This window comes from Metarhizium robertsii, assembly GCF_000187425.2.
Source record: "Metarhizium robertsii ARSEF 23 chromosome Unknown MAA_Scf_1, whole genome shotgun sequence".
Taxonomy (NCBI): domain Eukaryota; kingdom Fungi; phylum Ascomycota; class Sordariomycetes; order Hypocreales; family Clavicipitaceae; genus Metarhizium; species Metarhizium robertsii.
In genome coordinates, this window is record NW_011942149.1 from 5,996,753 (window position 1) to 6,018,013 (window position 21,261).

The 21,261-nt window shown below is 52.0% G+C and overlaps 6 protein-coding genes across 6 annotated transcripts; 2 read left to right on the forward strand and 4 right to left on the reverse strand.

The window, feature by feature from the left end:
* Positions 1–26: 26 nt before the first annotated feature.
* Positions 27–1,250, reverse strand: MAA_01776 (uncharacterized protein; the record flags this gene model as incomplete). The annotated part of the gene is made up of 3 exons (XM_007819774.1): positions 27–483; positions 656–986; positions 1,112–1,250. 3 exons carry the CDS (start codon positions 1,248–1,250, stop codon positions 27–29), a joined length of 927 nt encoding a protein of 308 aa, XP_007817965.1.
* Positions 1,251–2,280: 1,030 nt separating this feature from the next.
* MAA_01775 (F-box domain-containing protein) lies at positions 2,281–4,319 on the forward strand (the record flags this gene model as incomplete). The annotated part of the gene is made up of 3 exons (XM_007819773.1): positions 2,281–2,389; positions 2,444–3,744; positions 3,825–4,319. The coding sequence occupies 3 exons, from the start codon at positions 2,281–2,283 to the stop codon at positions 4,317–4,319; spliced, it is 1,905 nt and encodes a 634-aa protein (XP_007817964.1).
* Positions 4,320–4,910: 591 nt separating this feature from the next.
* Positions 4,911–6,336, forward strand: MAA_01774 (NAD(P)-binding protein; the record flags this gene model as incomplete). Its single annotated transcript, XM_007819772.1, has 3 exons — positions 4,911–4,932; positions 5,218–5,442; positions 5,561–6,336. 3 exons carry the CDS (start codon positions 4,911–4,913, stop codon positions 6,334–6,336), a joined length of 1,023 nt encoding a protein of 340 aa, XP_007817963.1.
* Positions 6,337–6,741: 405 nt separating this feature from the next.
* MAA_01773 (uncharacterized protein) lies at positions 6,742–8,331 on the reverse strand (the record flags this gene model as incomplete). Its single annotated transcript, XM_007819771.1, has 2 exons — positions 6,742–8,017; positions 8,123–8,331. 2 exons carry the CDS (start codon positions 8,329–8,331, stop codon positions 6,742–6,744), a joined length of 1,485 nt encoding a protein of 494 aa, XP_007817962.1.
* A 3,262-nt stretch (positions 8,332–11,593) lies between these two features.
* On the reverse strand, positions 11,594–13,701 carry MAA_01772 (intermembrane space AAA protease IAP-1; the record flags this gene model as incomplete). The annotated part of the gene is made up of 2 exons (XM_007819770.2): positions 11,594–12,034; positions 12,106–13,701. The coding sequence occupies 2 exons, from the start codon at positions 13,699–13,701 to the stop codon at positions 11,594–11,596; spliced, it is 2,037 nt and encodes a 678-aa protein (XP_007817961.2).
* Positions 13,702–17,160: 3,459 nt separating this feature from the next.
* MAA_01771 (zinc finger domain-containing protein) lies at positions 17,161–18,491 on the reverse strand (the record flags this gene model as incomplete). The annotated part of the gene is made up of 3 exons (XM_007819769.1): positions 17,161–18,001; positions 18,053–18,132; positions 18,189–18,491. 3 exons carry the CDS (start codon positions 18,489–18,491, stop codon positions 17,161–17,163), a joined length of 1,224 nt encoding a protein of 407 aa, XP_007817960.1.
* Positions 18,492–21,261: the final 2,770 nt, after the last annotated feature.

Sequence of the window (21,261 nt, forward strand, 5' to 3'; positions counted from 1 at the left end):
CTCCGAGTCACATGGTCGACGGGATTCTAGCTCAGCCGTCCGGGAACATATGGATGTCCGGCGCTCAACCCGCCGCAGACAGCCCAGGCCTGGCCATTCACATAGCTGCTCTCGTCGGTGCCCAGGAACAGGGCCACCCGCGCAATCTCGTCTGCGTGGCCGCCTCTTCTCGTTGGGTTCAGGTGCCCAATCTTCTTCTCGTTGCCCCTCGCCCTGGCGGCCTGGTACACGGGGGCCGTCATGCCCGTCTCGATGAGACCGGGGCAAATGGCATTAACGCGGACCCCCGTACCGGCGAGCTGGTACGCGATGGTCTGGGCGAGAGAGACGACGGCCGCTTTGGAGGCTGAGTAAGGGGTCGAGCCGGCGTTGGAACGGATTCCGGCGACAGAAGCGGTTCCGATGATGGATCCGCCTGATGTAGGCTTGGATGGCGATGTTTTCATCATGGCAGGCGCGGCATACTTTGCCGCCAGGAAGACGCTATGTCTCGGCATTAGCCCGTGTTGTGGATACTACTTTGTGAGGCTTGTGGTTCTGAAACTTGATATAGTGCTGGCATAAAAAGAACCGTAAAACCAAATGGTTAACAGTGGGGGGCCGGGGGGCTGTTCGGTGAGGGCTTTTTTTTTTTGGTTTTTAATTCGTTCTTTACCTTAGAGTGTTTGTCTTGAGAACCTCCATGAAATCCGAGTCTTTGAACTCGGTGAAGACGACATTTAATCCCGTGATGCCGGCATTGGCAAAGAACACATCCAGACGGCCGTACCGGTCAAGGGCGTCATCTACCACGGCCTTGACTTGGGCCTCGTCTGCGGCGTCGAACTGCCAAATGTGGATATCTACCGCCGGATATAGGCCCGTCATCTCCTGCTTATGCGCAGCGAGGTTGGAGTCGGCGTAGTCGCAAATATAGACTGCCTTGGCGCCATTCTCTGCAAATTGGTGGGCCGTTGCGCGGCCAATGCCCAGGGCCGAATTTGCACCTGGGCAACGCGGGTTGGTTCGAGGTTAGCCTGGGTTCCCTATTGCATGATGAGACGCTGTGGGTGATGTGATCTGCTGGCTGGCGGGTGATGCGTGCGGAATCTCGGATCATGGTGGATCGTACCTGTGATGATGACGACTTTGCCTTCGGCTCGAGGGCCATTGGACTTGCCGGCCACCTTGACGATCGGTGGGAGGCCGCCCGGTGACGGCTCAAGCTGCTGGCCGATGGCAGTGATTCTTTTTTGAGCTTGGTCTGCCATTGCGTTTAGCGGGACCAAAGATGCCGTGACTCGTGGGTGAATGTGTGGCTCCTAGTCGCGAAGAGCTATTTGCATATGCAGCGGCGACCCCGGCTACTTAAGAGATATGGCGAATGGCGGGCGGATGTCTGTGCTCCTTTATGAGGCATACATTGATGGCTAGCTGCCGGTGGGAGGATAGGTGGCTTCGATGAGGGTGCAAGATGTGGTTTTTTATGAGCTGCGGCTCGGGCTGCGAAGAGGTGGGCAGCTTGGGGATCCGGAGCCGAGGTTCGAGGATGTTTGTGCTTGCGTCTTACTGGACCGGCTCCGTGTTCAAATGTTGGGTTGGTGGACAAGAGAGCCATGGCTGGGGATCTACACGTCAGCCCCACTCGGCCGAATCCGAATCTGGAGATGCCGTATTGATATGTTGATATGTCAAAAAACGAAAGACAAAACACCGGCGTACGGATTATCCTCTATAGCATCTGTTCGGCGTCGGGTAATACATGTCATATCATAATCAGTTGGCTTTCTTGTGCTCCGAGTATAATCTGATGAGACTGCCGTAGCTGGCTGCGCCAGAAACAAAGACTCACCCCCGTCGGTTGGTTCCTTGTTGCATCCTCAGGAAACAAAATCAAACAAAACAACAGCTCATTTCCAGGGCACTCCATCAACTGATGAGTCGGTTTCTGGTACGGAAACACATGTCGGCTATGAGGTCGGTTTTTTTCCTAATAGAGTCTGCCTAGGCGTGTACCTATTATATAATGTGCGTGCACCGATAAACGGGCAACTGCTGCCAGCTGGCGCCTTTGGATCTTTCGCGACGTCCTTGGACAGACGCAAGCCCGTGGCACCTTCCGCATCTTCATGCATTCTGCAGAATATTTTTGCCACGAAGAATCAAATGTAACTTGACCCCTCACATGGATTTCTTTCACCACCAACTGCGAAGACGCCTCTGAATTTTAAGGCTATTCGTACCCAGCTGCTCGTTAAACTCGCCTCCGACGAGATTCTTCTGCGTTACACACCCTTCGCCATGCCACCCAGTGGCCCTCTCGTTCCTTGTGCCCTGTGCAGCTTCACTATTGGCAGCTACGACACCGATCCCTCTGGCCCTGTCGCCTGGGCCAGTCAATTCCGAATCTGTAAGAGTTGATGGTGTGCTTCCCATTGGGGACGAGCTGGCCTAATTTCGGTAGTATACAGAGGACAAGCCGGTGTCCAGATCAGCGGCGTCGGGTTCCACGATCCCTCTAATCCCAGTGACTTCAAGGCACCCCTGAATCGCGAGTGTCGCTGGGATAATAGGGGGCCGCATGCGGCGGAAAGCGTGCACATCGGCGTGCTTAGCCAGGCTCCGGTCAACCGTCTACACGGCTTCCCGTTGCACGAAGCTTGCTGGTCTCTGTTGGACCAGACCTCTTGTCCTCAGCCGGTGTCGTTGGGCCGTCTCTTTGGCCTTTTTGAATCGCTGACTTTTCCACATGAAAATGTCTTTTGGCTTCTAAATTCTGGTTTTCAAGATGGCGCTTTGCTTCATACAAACCACAAAGACCACTATCCCTGGGAGGGCCATTTAGAATATCTTTCTAAAGATTCTGAATTATGGCACATTGCTAGTCAAGATCCCTACAGGGTTTCGGAGATCAAGCGGCTTCTTACCAAACAGAAAGGGCGTCCGCAATGGGCTAGCAGAGCTATTCCGTACCGCCAACCCGCTGCTAATGATTGTTTTGCCCTTCTTCCTGAGACGCTGTGCCTCACCATTGCGTCTCTGTTGCCGACGGTAGATGTCTTGAGGGCCCGCCAAGCCTCTCGGGGCTTTGTTTCGGTCTACTACAACAAGCACTTCTGGAGGTCTAGGTTTTCGGCAACCGGCGAACGCTCTTGGCTCTTTGAGTCCCAAAAATGGGGTCCCAGTTTGGACTGGCGCAGTATATATCGTCGTACAACTAGAAGACAGTGTAGCCCAGGCCTGCGGAATAGGGCAAGAATTATGAGTTTGATCCAGCAGGTCTTGGAAGTTCTGTCATCAAAATGGAACGAGGCACCAAGCTCACCTACACCATACCAGGGAACTGCGAAATGGCTTGAGGCCAGTGCCAACCTAAATGAAAGCATTCTCGTGGCCGGGCTCGCCAAATGCTGTCGCCAGATTCAAGAGATAGAAGCAAGCTTGCCAACTGCGCCTTATCAGTTGGCATTCTCTACTACGCGGCTTGATAATGTCCAGTATATAGCTGGCATCCGAATACTACGCCGAAGCCCAGACAGAGATGCGTGTCTGGGCTTCAGCACGCATGGACAAGAGATATATCTGGACATTACAGAACCTATTTTAGGGTTCAATTTGGCGGCAGGAGCCACTGGTATTCAAGCTATACAGTGTGTGTTAAAGAATGGGAAAACGTTGGGATGGATCGGGAACCCATCTGATCTCCCAAAGACACAGCGACTCGTGGTGTCTACCTCAATAAAGTCTATCAAAGCCGGATTTGACGTACGTGCAACTCTAGTCGGCCTTTTTTATCTGCCTTCTTGCTTAAGTTTGCCAGAAGCTTTCTGACTAGATTTCTGCAGAGTTTCAAAATGGTCAGCCTGGCAATCACGGAGCACAGCGGCCCTCTTTCCGGAGAAAAAACTACCGGCAAGGTCTCATTGAGGCATTCAGCTTTTTGGTACCCTCGAATGCCTTACAACGGCTTAAATCTTAATGACGATTATTTTACTGCAGCAGAATCATGCAATACAAGATACCGACCCCTCTGCTGGACCGAATTTGGTGGTCGCAATGGATCACATCTTCGTAGCGTAACGGGCGTGTCTGTGACATGTTTCGCAGCAATCCGTGGCATCAGATTTCACTATGCAATACATACTCCACGGAAGATGGGCAGAGTAGGAAAATACAAGGCTGGGCCGCACGACAGCGTCATGCACTTTTCTATTGATGGGCCTGGTGGAGAAATAATCGACACCATCGAAGTATTTCTTCAACTTCGCAGTAACGATAAGATGAGAATGGTCTACATGGGGGACGTGCTCGTAGCTTTCAGGGCAAGTTTCATCGTTTGACAGCATTTCTTTAGAAGGGAAACTTGGAGCTAATATCTTCTCAATGTACAGATGTCGACAAATCACAAACGAACGTTTCATTTTGGCCTAGAGGAAAGCAAAATGGGGAACCAAATTTTGAAACAATTAATCACTGTTTCTCCAGGATCTACTATGACTGGTTTATACTGGAGTCAGGTACGAACAAACATGGACGGTTTTTGTTCAACGGTGGATGTCGCTAACAAGTCTGAAGTATTTGGGCAAAATTACGGCTCTGGGAGCCATCTCGGCCATTTGTCAATAGTAACACGGGCTTTTCGCAACAATTCTGAACTGCCTCCCCAAAACGCAACCCCCAAGACGGGAGCGTGGGGAAGGGCTAGCTGGGCCGAGGGAAGTTAACATCGGGGCGACCTTATCTCCACCACCGGACATAAGGGTGCCAAATGAATATTGACGTCAAGGCTCAGAAATGGCTCTCATGGGGGGAGGGGGGGCTGGCTTATAAATATGTCAAGGCAAACCCAGTGTATCAAAATCATGTTCATTCCAAAATTGTATTTACTCACATTGCCCGATTTGACTGTCGAACCCCCCAATTGACGCACAATGACCAAGGTTCTTCTTACTGGTGAGCAGTGAATTGAATTGGGAGTCCGGCGGTAGGAATGTAGAAACTGATGACCATCGACATTTTTAGGCGGCTCGGGCTTCATAGCTGGTAGGTGCATACCCCGTCGATTCAAATGCTACCTCACAAAGCATTGAAGAGGTTATTGTTGGCTTTGAAAATAACGGAGATGGCGCAACCCCTCTCTCCCCACCTCACCCATTGTCATGCCCGTGATGCCACGAGCGGAAAACAACCACACCGGAGCCCAGATAACGCCATACTAACCTCTCCGTGATGTGATAGCCCACATCCTAGACCAGCTCCTGAGCAAGGGTCACACAGTCATCACAACCGTCCGTTCTGAGCAAAAGGCGAAGCCCATACGTGACGCCTACAAAGACAAGGGCAGCCAGCTGGAAGTCGTCGTAGTCGGCGACATTGCAAAGGACGGTGCGTTTGACGAAGTAGTCAAGAAGCCGGGTATCGAGGTGGTTTTGCACACGGCCAGTCCGTTCCACTTCAAATGGAGTAAGTCCATTCTGACACATGCCAAAAGAAAAAAAAGAAAATAGGGACACAAGACGTCCCGGCAGCTACAGCATGAGATGCAGCAACAGCCGCTGACAAAGAGGTCGAACACCCATAGCCGACGCTCAAAAGGAGCTGATTGACCCAGCCGTGATCGGCACAACCGGCATCCTCAAAGCCGTCAAGAGATCCGCGCCGACGGTCAAGCGCGTCGTCGTCACGTCGTCGTTTGCCGCCGTCCTAGACGAGAAGCACCTCTCGGACGGCTCTCACACCTTCACCGAAGAGTCCTGGAACCCGGTCGGGACGCAAGACCTCCACGCCTCGCCCACCACGGCGTACCCCCTCCCGCCGTCCCGCCTCTCCAAGACGCTGGCCGAGAAGGCGGCGTGGGACTTTGTGGCCCGCGAGAAGCCCGGCTTCGACCTGGCCACCATCTGCCCGCCGGTCGTGTTCGGCCCCGTCGCGCACCACCTCGCCTCCCTCGAGGGCATCAACACGTCCAACGAGCGCGCCGTGGCCCTCGTCACCGGCGCCTGGAACGGCGGGATCCCCGCGACAGGCCCCGTCACCGTCTGGGTCGACGTGCGCGACGCGGCGCTCGCGCACGTCCGCGCCATGGAGAGGCCTGAGGCCGGCGGGAGGCGTTACCTCACCATCGGGGGCAGGTTCACGAACCGCGACATGGCCGAGATTGCGTGGGCCGCGTTTCCCGAGCTGGCCCGGCGAGGGAAGTTGCCCGGCAGGGACGTCGAGGGCGGAGGGGCGCCGCCCGCCAGCGAGAACTTCAGGTACAACAACGACGCGACCGCCAGGGTGCTGGGCATGGAATGGACCAGCCTCGAGTCCAGCATCACCGACTTGATACGGTCGCTCGAGGAGCACGGCATCTAACAAAGGGTGCCCAACCACACATCGAAAAGGGCAAAGGGCGCGATGAGGGCATGACGTTGAATCAAAATTAGCTTTCTCTAGACGACCCGGCTTTATAATACAACAGGAGGTTGAAAAAAAAAGAATTAAAAAAAAAGATTATTTCGCCCAAACGAATGCCATACCATGCGTGGTGAACCGTACCCTGTGGTCCTAATTTAATCGTTCATGCCCCAGGCCAATGCCAATGCCAATGCCAATGCCATGGCATCGCAACCCAACGCAACCCAAATGCTGTGCAAGTCGTGCTCATACACCAACGCGTACATGTCTCATATTCCATTACTTCATACTCCTCTCACCATCATTATATGCCAAGTCAATATCAAATACAAAACGGTTCATGGTTTCATGTCGATGAATACATCACCTCCTAAAGGGCGAGTACGTGCCGCCCAGCCTCTCCATGTCGCTCTCATCCAAGCGCGGCCTCTTCTCCCTCCTCTCCTCTGTTGTGGGCGACCCAATGGCTACCCCAATCTCCTCTGGACGAACATGGTCCATTTGCGAGTCCAACGGTGGTGACAGCGGGTTGACCTGCCAGTACTTCAAGGGCGGAGAAGGCAGCGCCCGCGTTGGCGGAGGTCCCGGCGACACGAGGCCGTTGACTGGGCTGAGAACGCCGCTCTTTGGAGTCCGCGGTGGAGTCGCCCCTGTTCCCTGGAGGGTAGACGTGGTGGATGTTGATGCGGCTAGTTTGTGCGTCTTGATTGCCGGTGGTGTTGTCCTCGTAGGAAAGAGGTTGTACTGATGATTACGGCCTGGTGATCGCGAGTCTGGGGACGCATGGTCATGCGTTTGCCCATCACCCACGTAATAGGACGGCATGTCTTTGGCAGAAGGTATGTTCCCCAGACTAGAGGGCTTTCCCCAGCGTGTGTGGTGCAAGCTTCGCGATGGCCGGACTTCGATGGAGCCCTCGCTCCTTGTTATCTGATGGAACCTTCTCTCGCCAAGTCTCGGAGGCGGCCTCAGCTCGTCTAGCCTAACGTCATTTCCGCCCTTGGCTGGGATTTCGGTCCCCGGGGCCATTGGCGGCGTCGAGGTGGTCATTTTGGGAAACGGTGACGCGAGACCTGGCGAGTTTAGCACCGTTGAACTGGCATTCGCACTGAGGCCCTTTTTGTCGCTCTCCGTGGGGGAACAAGGCTGACCTCCTCTTCTTCTTCGCCGGCGGAGCTGCATGTTGATGAGAATGACGACCAGGCTAACTGTTACGACGCCGGCAATTGTGCCCAGGACAATGGTGACAATGACGGCGGTTGATATAGATGCGTTCGAGGATGTGTTGGAAGGGGTGGCTGTGGGGGTGATGGTGCCGGGCAGCAGAATACCAAGTGAAGGGTCTTGGATATATGTGCCGGCGGCGGTGGAAGGGGAGGGAGACGGAGGCGGGATTTGGCGGTTTTCAAGGGCGGCGGGCGGTGTTTGTGTTGGTTGTTGGGTGGACGATGAAAGAATCCGAGCATGCTTGCTTGTTGCTGTGGTCGTTGGGCCGGGCGTCGTCGTCGACTTACATGGATTGCCCTGAGCGGTGTGGTGGTGCGGTGATAATGACGGAGGCGGTGGTGCTTGCTTTGGTCCTGCATCCGTATCCGGCGAGTGTTGGGCAGTCGGCTGGAGCGCTGAGTGGCCGGAGAGGCTATTTAGACCTTTTGTTAGAAGGTTCAAGGATGGGTGGGAGTGTGTAAGTGTCGACGAACCGCTTCAGGGTGGCAACGAGTCCTTGGGCAGGCGTATCGCGCACCATCGAGTCCAGTTGGCAATCGCAGGCGCGGCAGTCTGCTCGTTGAGTAGAGCAGCTTGCTCGGCGCGTGCAACTGCTGCTTCTGCTGCGGTTGTTCTCGTCGTGGCCTTGTTGTTGGTTCTTGCATCTGCAGATGCAGTCGTGCGCACCAACGCCGACATGAACAACAGGCCCGGAGCGGCTTGGCGAACAAAGAGAGTCGCAACCATGACGACCAACATTCGCACCGACCGTCGAAGACGACGACGTTCGCACCAGCGTTTTGCTGTCCCTTGGACGACGCATGAACTCGCGCGTGGCTGTGGCTCGACTCCCCCTTCCCGGCGCTGCTCTTACACGCCCACATCCGCAGGGATGAGGCCTCGGCGTCGCCCTGGCCATCGCCTGATGGTCCCCAATGACAGATTTCGTCTCCACGAGGCGATCCCCGCCGACAGATGCCATCCGAAGTCGAAATCCAAAAGGCTGGGAAAGGGGGAGCGCCCCCGAGCTGCGCGCACCCTTGATTTTCCTTTCTTTTTCTTTTTTCCGCTCTCGTGTCGCTTGTCATCTGCTCCCCATACGGGCACTGCCAGTATCTCGATGGTTGGGAGGGGGGATCCACAAAGTATGAGGACCGAACAAGGTGAGGGAGTCTTCAAACAGAAACAGCGTCAAAAAGACCACTTCCGGGTTTGATCTGAGAAAGGGCGCCCGTCTCCCGGCCAGCGAAGTCGTAGTACACGTAAGTAGAAGCGGACGCGGTCGAGGAAGAAGAAGAAGAAGGAAGGAAGGAAGGAAGAAAGAAAGAAAGAAGGAATACAATAGAGGTGAAGAACAAGGTTCTCTGGTTGGCAATTCCACGCAGGATGGCTTGCTTTGTTGTTTAATTTCCAGATAACCAGAGCCGCATAAATTATACACGGAGAGGCCGGCAAGGGAAGGAACGACCGACGACTCGTAGGCCCTCCCGCAACCCGCCACCTATTATTTATTTTATTTTTATTTTCCGTCCGCCCAGTCAGTGTGATGAGAAAAACGTGGCAGGACGCATTATTCGTGGGCAAGGGGGGGGATAGCAATAGAGCCCTTGTAACAGATTTTTTTGGTGTGCCTGGTTTCCTCGATGCCCTTGAGGTTTCGCCAAGACGGATTGCTTCTTTGCAACGGGCTTGCGCCGGATGGAATCGAGGCGAAAAGGGCAGTTTTTTCCCCTATCATATAATGTGTCACAAGGAGGGGTGACGAGGGGGAAGGGCAAGAGCCAGAATAAAAAGACGGGGACGCATTGAATAGCCCCCTCTGAGGGAGAAGAAATAAATCAAGAGGAAAAGAAGCCGGATGGGTCCATGTACGGCGATTGATTCACGCCCTCCAAGCGAGAGACACTGAGGTCAGTGACGATGGGGGTTAATATTGTCGCACAACATGCAGCGTGCCGCTCAATAGTACATACTCTTCTTTTCGTCTGCCGTCGTCTTCTTTTTCTTGCCCTGCTTGACCCCGGAAAAAACGACTCGTACAATAACAACGACCAAAGGATGGGACACTGGAGCTGAAAAAAAAATCAGAGAGACGTATTGTATAATCACGTATGGGGGTCGCACAGAGTTATAATTCTCCCGTTGCCCCTTTACCATTCCCCGGCACACACATATTGCCCATGCAGGTTTGAATTTAAACCCTGCCAATGCACAACAGACAAGTGTGCCTACATAGCCAGGTTGGCAGCCATGTACTTGTTGTTTTTCTCGTTTTCGGCCGTTGGCAGCCCAAGAGGAGCGAGCGACGCATGCAAGTCAGCCTTATGTGAAATGAACCCCTGCGTCACAAGCATCAACCATGTCCTCCGTATACTCGATACAGGAGAGTATCTACAGCCCTTGCTTGTTGACATGTTGGTTTTGCTAGTATTTCTCCGGCTGTCTTGGCCTTTTTTGTTGTCCTTGTCTGCAAATGCAAGAAATCAATGCAACTGACACCCGATGCCGTTGTGGCGTCATCAATCCCGCCCCCCAATACGGAAGACTCTGTACCGAGTACACTCTGTGCACAAAGAGACATCTAGGAACCCACGGCCGAAGAAACGGGCGCGGCGGCCCCCAAAGCCAGAGATACCCAAGAAAGCGCCACTTTCGTAAGCGGATGAAAAGCCTCGCTGCCAGTACTCCGTACGTGCAATATGTACACGGGTTCCCTGAGAGAGCGAAGCAAGGTCAACAACAAAAATCAACCCCACGATAACGGTGGGTTGCACAGAACCACGGGCGGGAAGGAGATGAACGCTACAAAGCTGGAGAGAAAACCCAATCATGCTCCCGAGCACACCGGTCGTACAGCCATGTGCCTGTGGTCAGAGACAAAAATGTGCCAATCATGTCTTTTGCTTCGCGAGCCCGCCAGTCGCTTTGTTCCCTGCGGTTTTTGTCTCTCTCTCTCTCTCCCCTGTCATCGTGGTATTTATCCGAAGGAGGCAGAGAAAAGTTAAACCCCGGGGGCGAATAGACAAAACCCAGCCATGTGCGGCCAGGTCACACGACCCAATCGGTTCACAATGGGAGTCGCAATCCGTCAGCTACGAGGAAGTGGCAGTACTACTCCGTACTCCCTCTGTACGGTAGGGCGGAGAGAGGGTATCCTTGGTTTTCCCCCCCTTTCACCGTGTGAGGGTGTGTGCTGTGTTGTCTGGCATATTGCAGATACGCGACGGGACGGGAGACGGGAGACGGGGACGACCGGGGTGGGGGAGACTGATGTGATTGTATTGCGCATACGTGCGTCACGTCACGCTGGGTCAGTAAAGAAAAGGTGACGCTGGTTTGTGATTATAAATCAATGAAAAAAAAAAAGAGAGCATTGAAGTAAAAAAATGTGCGACTTGCAGGCTCGCGTAGATGTGAATTCTGTGCGGTCCTTCCTCTTTTGGCTTCTGCTCAGCCTGATCGGGTTGTTTTTGCAGCAAGAACGAGAGTCGAGGCTGCCGTATTTTATGCTTGACGTGTGTTTGGATGCGGGGCGGCGACGACACATAATCGCCGACAAAGATCATGCTTCGGAATACATTGATATGTCGGCACATGATTTGGGTAAAATGCTTGCATTGCCGCCTGCTTCGCTTCGAGATTGTCTGCAGTTTTCTTTCAGCGACCTTTACATTACGTCCAATGTAACATGATATGAGGTAAGTCAACACTTTTGTTGACTTGACATCCGACGTTGCCCTTCACAGAAACAACATTCAACCAAAACATCATCAAGTCCATCGACACAAGAAAATATGCATTGAATGGTATATAGCCTAAACCCGTAAATGTACAAAGGGGCAACCGCCCGACATCCGCTCTTGAGAGAATACATCGTCAACTTGAGTCCAGGCCGGGAACAAGCTTTCCCATGCTCTGTCAAGGGTTACACACGCAGCCATCTGTCATCTGTCTCTGCTTCCTTCCAACTACCCCCGGCCCTACTCCACCTGATGCCGATACCGACGTTTCAACTGTCAACTCCTGATGAATCCGCCTGGGCTGGTGGCGGTGCCTCTGACCCGGATGGCTGTGGATGCGGAACATTGCCCAGACCGGGTGGTTGGGGTGTATCCGAAGGAATTGGCAATACCAGCGGGCCCCTGGGGACAATGCTTCGCCCTGGCAGCTTCTCTCCTCGAATCACCAACTCCACTTCCTTCTTGTCCAGAGTCTCATACTGAACAAGAGCTTGCGCCAAAAGGTCGAGCTCCTTCCGCTTTTCCGTGAGTAGTTTTCTTACGTCCTCATATAATTTCTTCAGAGTCTTTTGAACTTCTCCTTCAATCATAGCTCGAGTTTCGGAGCTGAGATTTTCATATCTTCTGCCATACTCCACGGGTCCCAGCACATTCGACATGCCAAAGTTGGTGATCATCATGAAACTCAAATCAGTAGCCTTCTCCAAGTCCTACGCGGGGCAAATGTCAGTAAACATCAATAAATGCCCAAAACAAAAGCCTTAACCGAGAGCCCACTTACATTTGATACTCCAGACGTAACCTTATCGTCACCATATCTCATCTCTTCAGCCATTTTCCCTCCAAGAAGCACGCGGATGTTGGACATATACTCGGCAGCGGTGTATGAGTACTTGTCCATCTGCGGCACGTGGGCAGTATGTCCCAAAGATGGACCCTTCGGCAGGATGGTGACCTTGTAGAGTCTGCTGGAGCTGTCCTTTTCAAAAAGCTGCACAAGCGCATGGCCGGCCTCGTGATAAGCTGTCATTTCCTTTTCTTTTTCCGTAACAACCATTGATTTCCTCTCGGCACCCATGGTAACCCGGTCAAATGCCCAATCCAGGTCTTCCTTGGAAACCACTGTGGCTCTAGCTCTGCTGGCTCGAAGGGCAGCGAGATTGAGCATATTTTCCAGTTCAGCGCCAGATCGTCCAGGAGAGCGAGCAGCAATGGCATCCAAATCAACATCCGGTGCCGCCTTGATCTTCTTGGCGTGGTGCTTCAAAATAGCGAGGCGACCGCGAACATCCGGCAAGTCCACGTTGATGTGACGATCGAAGCGACCTGGTCTGGTCAAAGCCTTGTCAAGCAGGTTTGGCAGGTTAGTAGCGCCCATGATGATAATCTTGGTGTCTTGGTCGAATCCATCGAGCTCGGTAAGGAGCTGATTAAGAGTCTGCTTCGCATGTGCCTGATCTCGAGGGTTTCTCTTGCCGCCAATAGCATCCAGTTCATCGATAAATATGATGGCAGGGGACTTTGCCTTGGCCGCAGCAAAGAGCTCACGCACACGCTTAGCTCCCACGCCGACAAAGATCTCGTCAAATTCACTACCAGACATGTAAAAGAAGGGCACTCCAGCCTCTCCAGCCACGGCTCGGGCAAGCAATGTCTTTCCAGTTCCTGGGGGGCCAACCAGCAAAACACCCTTGGGAAGCTTGGCGCCTAGGTCAGAGAAATTCTCTGGGTTCTTGAGGAATTCAACAACCTCCTGCAGTTCTTCTTTGGCCTCATCGCATCCATGTACGTCACTGAATCGGGTCGTCTGCTTCTCTGCCTTTACCTCCGAGTCCGTCTTGGCTCCAGGTCCACGTCTAAAGGTGCTCAAAGTCTCGATAAGAATCGTGACAGCGGCGAAGCAGAGATACGTAACCACAACAAATGTCGCAAAGAATTTGACCCAGCGAAAGATGAGCGACCGTGTTGACTCTTGAACGACGACGTGAATTGGCTCCCCTTTGCCTCCTTTAGCTCCAGAACCGTACGAGCTACCAGCGACAGCAGCATTAGCAATAGCTTGCTCCTGAGTAGCCCATTGTCCTCTAGCGTATCCAGATGGAGCAGATGGCCCACTGGTGGTATTGGTGCCTGCGTTAAGTGCTGTCAATGCTTTTTTGTAAGCTTCCTCGGTTGCTGCGTTTGTCGCAAATCGTCCTGATTGGTAGCGTTCGACTAGGATTCCAGGCATGTTTGCTCGAAGGAGGAGCTGATAAAAGGCATTTTGCATGTTGGCATTGCCAGCATTGCGGTTCGCGGACTCTTCAAGAGTGGCTAGCTGGTTGCGGGAGATGCCGTTTGAGCTGCCAAATCCTGTACCAAATCCTCTTCGCTGCATTGTCACACCTTGGAACGTAAATCTCGGCATAGTTATCGAAGCCATCGGCCGCCATTGCGCCCGTGGCACATATCCCTTAGGCTGGAATTGGGGTTGGCGCAAAACGGGATTCGCAGCACGCAAGCCAATTTGAGAAAGATTGGATATGGCATTGTGGATTTTCATCGGCACAGCACCTTTCGGTATTGGGGGGAGAGTATATATCGATGGATTCGCAACTCGTATGAAATCCGGCAATTGCGCCAACGATGACTTGGAGGCAGTTGGCCCAACAGCTTGGGAATCAGATATAGGTGTCGGTTCCAACCGTCGCGTAGGCAAGGTCGCACTTCTCCAGGGTCCCATTAACGAATTCGCAATCGATGGCCAGGCCTCTGCGGCGGCTGACGCCATGGCCTGATGGTTTCTGAGTCAGCTCATAATCACGCTGGTGACACTTAGCTCGTGCTCGTTCGCGTGAACTCACCGGGACGCCATGGAAAGCCATCACCCTCGCGAAGACCCCGCAGGAATAATGTATCAAGTAATAGAAAGGCCCTTCTGCAATCGCGTGATAGAGCACAGATGAAGAACAGTGGCTGCGGTCGCCGATGTCTTGTCAGGTGGATCAATGCCCAGTTCCGGTTCGGCTCAACGGCCTCAAATCACGGCGGTACACGCACACGACCGACTGTAGCTGATGAGGACAGACCGCTGATATTAGCCGCTGGATATCTCTCTCACATCGACGCATTCATGATGTAGGTTGCTGTGTCGATGTCGATGTTGTATCCCCAACAAGCGTGGGTGATCGTGGGAATGATGTCGACTTGCCACTTCGATCAACGGCGGCGGATCCCAACACAAAGAAGTTGTCGTGGGCCCCAATTTTTCCGTGGGGAGCCTCTTAGTCATCAACTGGAGGCTGGATGATCCGATTCCGCAACCAACCGACAGAACCACATAGAATCCTTTGCTCTCGAAACACCTACACGTGCATGGCCATTTGATTACTTAAAAGACCAGCAAAATAATGACATCACAATAAAGACGCATTGACATTTGCGAATCATACGGTGCTTAGAGGTATTCACTCGTACGTAAAATCCGGACTCTCGTATGCGCAATCACGGCACACCAACTCGGCAGTGCCAACCAACTCCCAGGCCAGGCTCCAACCATCACCCAAAAGCTGCACCTCTGTGTCTGTATGTATAGCTGGGATGGACATTGCCGCCTATGTGTGTGGTAGCAATGAGGTGAAGAGCTTACGTAGTCTGCTTCTTTGTGGCTCATTAAGCGGGCGGCTTCAACAAAGGTGTCGTCCCGAAAGGCCTGCTACAGTGACTTTCGAAAGATAAGTATTTCTTCCTTGGGCGCATTAGATCTGAGGATCGAGCATTAATGTAGATAACTTGGCGAAGTCGGATTACTCAGGCAACTAGCTCGACGTTTTGCGTAAGTCGGCTGCCCCCCGATACCATCTCGACCGTGCGTCGAATCTCTTCATTTTTCATGCCAGTGACGCTAGCGTGACGTTCTGACAAGACAAGGTATGAAAAGCCAGGATTTCACTTCAGGGTCTTGCAGAAAACGCTGCAGGTTGACCCTGCAGCATACAGGGCCAACCCAAAGCTAGCCAACAATCTCACAGCCAGCACCGGCATATCCATGGGTTAGCAATGGCAAATATTGCCGGTCAAGTGTCTTGGCAGCTGGAACTAATATCAACCCAGTTGCACTTACAAGTGAATTGGATTCGGGTTTCTTTCTGTGCCTCTCTGTCTTAAGCAGGTCCCAACATGGTCTGGTTCACATCTCAGCAAAGCACTTGTTTTTTTTTTACGGTCCAGAGACTCGGTGTCGAGGCATTCAAAATAGGCAGTCCATCAATTCTTCAACACCGTAATAATCTTCTTAGTCTGGCCTACGTGAGGAACATAATCTTCCAAGGACACAATAGACACGACGAACCGTCAGCCCAGACCAGCAATGCACTGCATTGTCCAACAACATTCCAAAGACTTCCCCAGACTTCATTTCAATTGCTTTACCAGTGGTACCAAGACCCAGTAAAGGCACCTGAAGTACGGTCTGACAGGGCAAATATTTCACTTGGAACCCTGAGTAGACATTAACCAATGCCTCCATGCTAATAAGAAATCGTTTGGATAGCCTGACTAGTGTTGTCCTCGACATCAATATATGACGATGTAGTGGCTTCTATTCAATTTATAATATTCGCTACAATGAAAAGTGCTCCTATTCAACCAACTGGGCTAAGCGGATGGCACGCCAAGGGTGTGCTTGACAAGACAAATCAGAGACTTCTCACGGCACAAAAATGATACCTTGATACTAGCAAGCAGGGAATTGAATCAATTTAAATGCAAGCCAATGTTGGTTAATGTGGGTTAAAAAGGCAAATGAGATCCAGGATTGTGAAACGGATGTGAGGGATCATGGAAGGGTAAAAGCACCAATACGATGCTCACACAAGAGCCCGTAAGCAACAATAATAGGCGATGCATTGCGGTGATTCAATATGCAGAGACAGACAGCTAGCTGAGTGTGAATAAGAATGGTAAATTTAAATTACAGTAAAAGGCAATGCCTGCTTAGATACAAAAGCGGCGTCATGCGTGACAGAGTTGCCAGCTGGTAAGTAGAAAATGAGACAAAAAAAAAGCACAGTTAGTAAAGAGCTTTTATACCAGTCCTTAAAATATGTAGGCAGAAAGTACCGTCCAAAATAGACCGTAGAGATTATAGACACTTACAACTCTGACTAGCATAAGCAAAATCCCTGGTTGCATTAACTTGTCATATAATATGACTAACCTTCGGGGCTCAGCTAGCCTTGTGCAAGTACTTTCGGTGAGATTGGACTACACAATGGAGAGAATCCACAACAAGAGGTTCGTAAGTCTCATATAATGTTTATGTGTTTATGTATTCAATTAAGTATGTTTAATAAGTACCTTGTATTTCGGATAGTACACGTACAGTAAATATCATTTCATCCAACCCTTCATGATACAATGCTCATGCTGGTTTGAACCTCCCTATTCTCTTTATCATAATAAATGCCCTTCATCTCCCTTTAACCCGCGCCAGTACCGAGTAATACCACAACCATGCGTTCGTTCTCAAAACACCAGGGAAATAGCTAGAAGATGCACCGAAACTCGATAGCTCCAAGCAATCACCCAACATAATAAACAATAGATTGCCAGCGAAAGGGGCAAGAGGAATATGTAATAAAGTAAGTCGAAAAAAATCATTGGTTCTGTAGATCCCAAATGGTATATCCGCCCCAGAATTAATGCGAAATCAATTATAAGGTAGGTGCCGCCCATGTAAGAAAATATGTTGTGATTAGTTGTACAGGTGGTATATTAATTTTTTTAAGTCCAGAGCCAGGAGTACACGAGATGACAGCGAGATGAATCACCGACCAGCAAGTTTGTGGTTCCGATTTCACATCGTCTCTACTCGAGAGCTAGGAAGTTGCATGGTAGGGTCGTCGAATTCGATCTTGAGACCAGAGTACATATCGTATACTCCAGAGCCATAAGCAGGAATTTGTCCGATCGTAGCTACCTCAACAGGAGATTGGTAGTGGTATCCCCATTCGTTTTCAGGCTGGGATCCTTGCGTTTGCGGCATCTGCTGAGCGTATGGAACCATGTTGTTTTGCGTCTCGACTGAGGCGGCGTCCTGCAGGCTGTATGTAGGCGCAGCGGGAGGCTGATGAGTGTACATGCCGTCGTGTATAGCTGGGCTATGTCCGGATGCAGGAGAGAAGCTGGCTGGGCTGCTGCTAATAGAAGTCATGCTTCCGGCGCTATAGGTCATGTCAATGGCTGGCCGCTCGACGTGTTGTCGGGGAATGTGGTATGCATGAGGCACGTTCGTGTTCATCGTCGCAATGCCAGGGTTATTCTGGTCAATAACGTAGTATGCTTGCTGGGGCATGCCGGTAGGTCGATGAACGATCTGCATACCAGCATCTTGAGCGTGGTACTCATGGACTTCTGCGGGCATGCTGTGACGACTTCCCATCTGCTGGGACATGCCATACTGGTTTACATGATGACCAAAGTCGGCAAATGAGGCAGCTCGATGCATGGGATGGCTATGAGCCATAGCAGGATGAGTGATAGCTCCCTGCATGGGCCAACTCATCGTTTGGCCGGGCGTAGGAGGGGACTCGCCCATGTCTGATTCCGAGGTGCAATCGTCAAGCATATCGTTAGGGTGCAGGCCGCGCTGATGAGATCGTCGCTGGTGCTTGACCATTGTCGTCTTACGACAGAAGCTGCTTCTATGGTCAGAATTGAGTCATTGCTCCATTGCATTATCAACTCACCTCTTTAGGCATCCATCATGGGCGCATTTGTAGGGTCGCTTGCCGGTATGGATACGTCGGTGACGAGCAAGAGACGAAGACTGTGTGCAGTGTAAGTAGGCTGCATGCAGGGGAAAGATGGACGGCCTGGACTGACGTCGGAGAAGCGCTTTCCACATCCAATATGTTGGCACTGGTGAGGCTTCTCGCCGGTATGTGTTCGGATGTGGACAGTCAAAGCACTGCGCTGAATAAAGCTCTTGCCGCAACCAGGTGTTGTGCAAGTGTAAGGCCTCTCATTTGTGTGAATTCGGTAGTGTCGTTGCAAGTCTGACTTGCGGTTGAAGCTCTGGCATACGCGGTAAGTAAAACGATGTTCAATAGCGAACAAGATGAAGAAGGTTACACACCTTGTTGCAAGATTCCCAGTCACACTGAAAAGGGCGCGTCGTAGGCTCATATTCGACAAGCTCAAGTAGCTCCATTGTGTGAGACTGCGTTGTGTTTGGCTTGGAGGCGAGGTTGTGAGTGTCGCCGGTGAGAACAATGCCGGTTATACTGTTGTATCCTTCCAGACCTACGCAGATCGTTCAAGCGCAGAATCGGTATGATGTCGTACACACAGGAGGGGCAGTAGTAGCAGGCGTGGTGATGTTGTGTTGTTAGGTATAAAGGTGAGCAGAAGGACTGTGACGCATCCACAAGGAATGAATGTAATGGATGATGAATTCTAGTTGAGAAGGAAGGGAATGGATGGATGAACAGATTGATCAAGATGGGAGGATAGGTTGAGACGAAGGGGGGGAGATGTCTTCTTTTATGAATGTTCAGCAGAGCCAAAGCAATGTGAGCTCAAGGCTTGATGATATCAGTGGGTAGCAGGGCAGCGAGATGGAGATGATAAATATACATACAACATGTACGTATATATGATCGGAGACTAATGAGCAAGGATGAGGGAGTGGGACGGGGGTGTGGTAGGGGTGAGGTCTGTCAAAAGTAGGAGCACCCAGATAGCTGTGGCTTTTGAAAGCAGACACTATGCGTGGGACTGTCGTTATTCGGGACAGGCCCAAGGACCCTGAAGACTAAGGGATTTGTGGACTTGTGGACTGCGGTACTCGACCTGCGCTCGGGCACGGGCAAGCCGGGATCTGCTTCACAACCGGCTAGATTAATGGCAAGACCAGATGCTGCAACGGACGGTACGGCGATCTCCACGGGGCAGGTTTGGGACAGTGCGTAGCGTGGGCAGAGACAGGTTGTAAGGTTTCGGAGGTCGAATGTGGTTTAGAGGGTGCCCCTTAGGCTGGTCTCTTTGGCCGTTGGTGGTCTGTAGTTGTGGAAGCTTGATAGACGGTCTGTCTCTGTGTGGCTCCGGCCCAAGATGAGATGCCTGCCCGGACACGGGTTCTAACTTTGCAACTGTCAACCGTCGATTCTCGAACCGTTGGACAAGCCAAACCAAAAGTTATCGGCGTTGCCTGGAACAGCTAGGACAGCACGAGGCTGGCTTGGGAAGAATGCGCCGTCCTCGTGGCCACGATATCCCCACTGTAGCTCAACGGGGAGGACCAGATGGGAGTGGAAATGGCTAACGTCAAACGAGGCTGCAAGTAGTTGTATTTAGAAGTCGAATGTTCAGTTTCCCGGAACTTTTGCAATTGGCCTTCGTTGCGAGTCGACAGATAAGCCAAGCTCAAGCTATGTGCACGGCCGACAACCAGCCCGAGGTTGAAATCCGCAGACAAGGCTTAACACTGTCCGTGATTGCTCAGCTGTAACAAATTGCGGTCGTAATTACGCCTGTTGTATATCAAGTGGGAGACAGGAGGCGTGCTAGAAGACTCGGCAGCGAGAAGCAGAGAAGCGAGAGACACAGGTTCAACAGCACACATGGCGCAGGAGGGACGAGGCAAGAGAATGCTATATAATAATTACATCAATGAACATGGAGGACGGGGGCAATGAGACACCACACCAGAACAAACCCAGGCACGCAGGCTTTGTGGGCGGTTTTTGCAGGACAGAAGCAAAATTGGCCCTGATTTGGATGACGGAGGCGTGTGGGGTGTGAAATGGCTGGCTCTGGATGCACCGGGTGCCTGTGGTCGACATTGAGTCGTGGCCGCAGTAGTGGAAAGCAAAGGGAGCAACAGAATGAGGGTTTCTTTGCGGATGGCGGCATGGCGACGTCGTGCTTGGCGAAAGGGAGGCGGTTGAGCCGAGCAAGCCCTCTCGACAAGGACGTGTATGGAGCATGTAAGTGACTGACTGACTTGATAGAGAGTTTGTGGCTCACATGGGTGGGGAGCCCTGCAGGACCACTTCCCGGAGGCCAGGGGCAAGAGCCGGGGTGGAGGAGTGCAGCCTAGCCCAAGGGAGTGGGCCCAGTTCTGGGAGCGTGAGGTACGAGGAAGGAGCAGGGCGGGTACTTTGCCTCCAGAGGCGCAGAGGTACCGAAGAGCCGGAAGGAGCCAGGCAGTGTGGCCTGCGCACTAACGTAGTGAGGGACCTGAGGGACTGGGGGACAAACCAAGGCCTTGCTAATTGCCAGGGTGCTCCTACCCAAATGCTCCAAGTGGGAGCCCCAAGTAGGAGCCCCAACCAGCAACAGGGGTCATCGCATGGTGAAATATGACCAGAGAGACCACCAGCAACGAAGCAGGCTCCTCATGGCCCGGCAAAGCTTGCGAGCTCGAGAATCTGTCCTGCTAGTAGTCAATATTTCACGAATATCCCGGCTAGGCTGGGCCACACGTCTGATTATCCAGCCTGTCAGTCGGTGTTTGTCTGTAAGTACCTATCTCTGCCTCCATCTCTCTCGCCTTATACCCTTATACCAGAGGGCCTTCCGAAGCAGATATGCACATACACCTTCTCTGCAAGAACTACATACTTACTTTATGCAATTGGTAAATATACCCCCATCCGTATTAAGAAATTGTATGCACACAGTACGTACCTAGGAAAGTAAGCGGCTAGCCATATGCCAGGTACGTACCGTAACATCTTGTGTGCCGATTGGCCCACTGACAGACTGCCCAAGTAACTTTAGCCACGCCACACCAAGCAAACACAATCAAAGCAAGATACTACCTACCATGTACGCAGCATGTTTTTACTTGCTGCTTTGAAAGCGATGCTACGCAGTTTGCTTTGTCCCCCAGCCACGGTATCCTCAACTTGCTTTTTCTTTTTGACAATATCTGGGATAAATAACCAAGAAA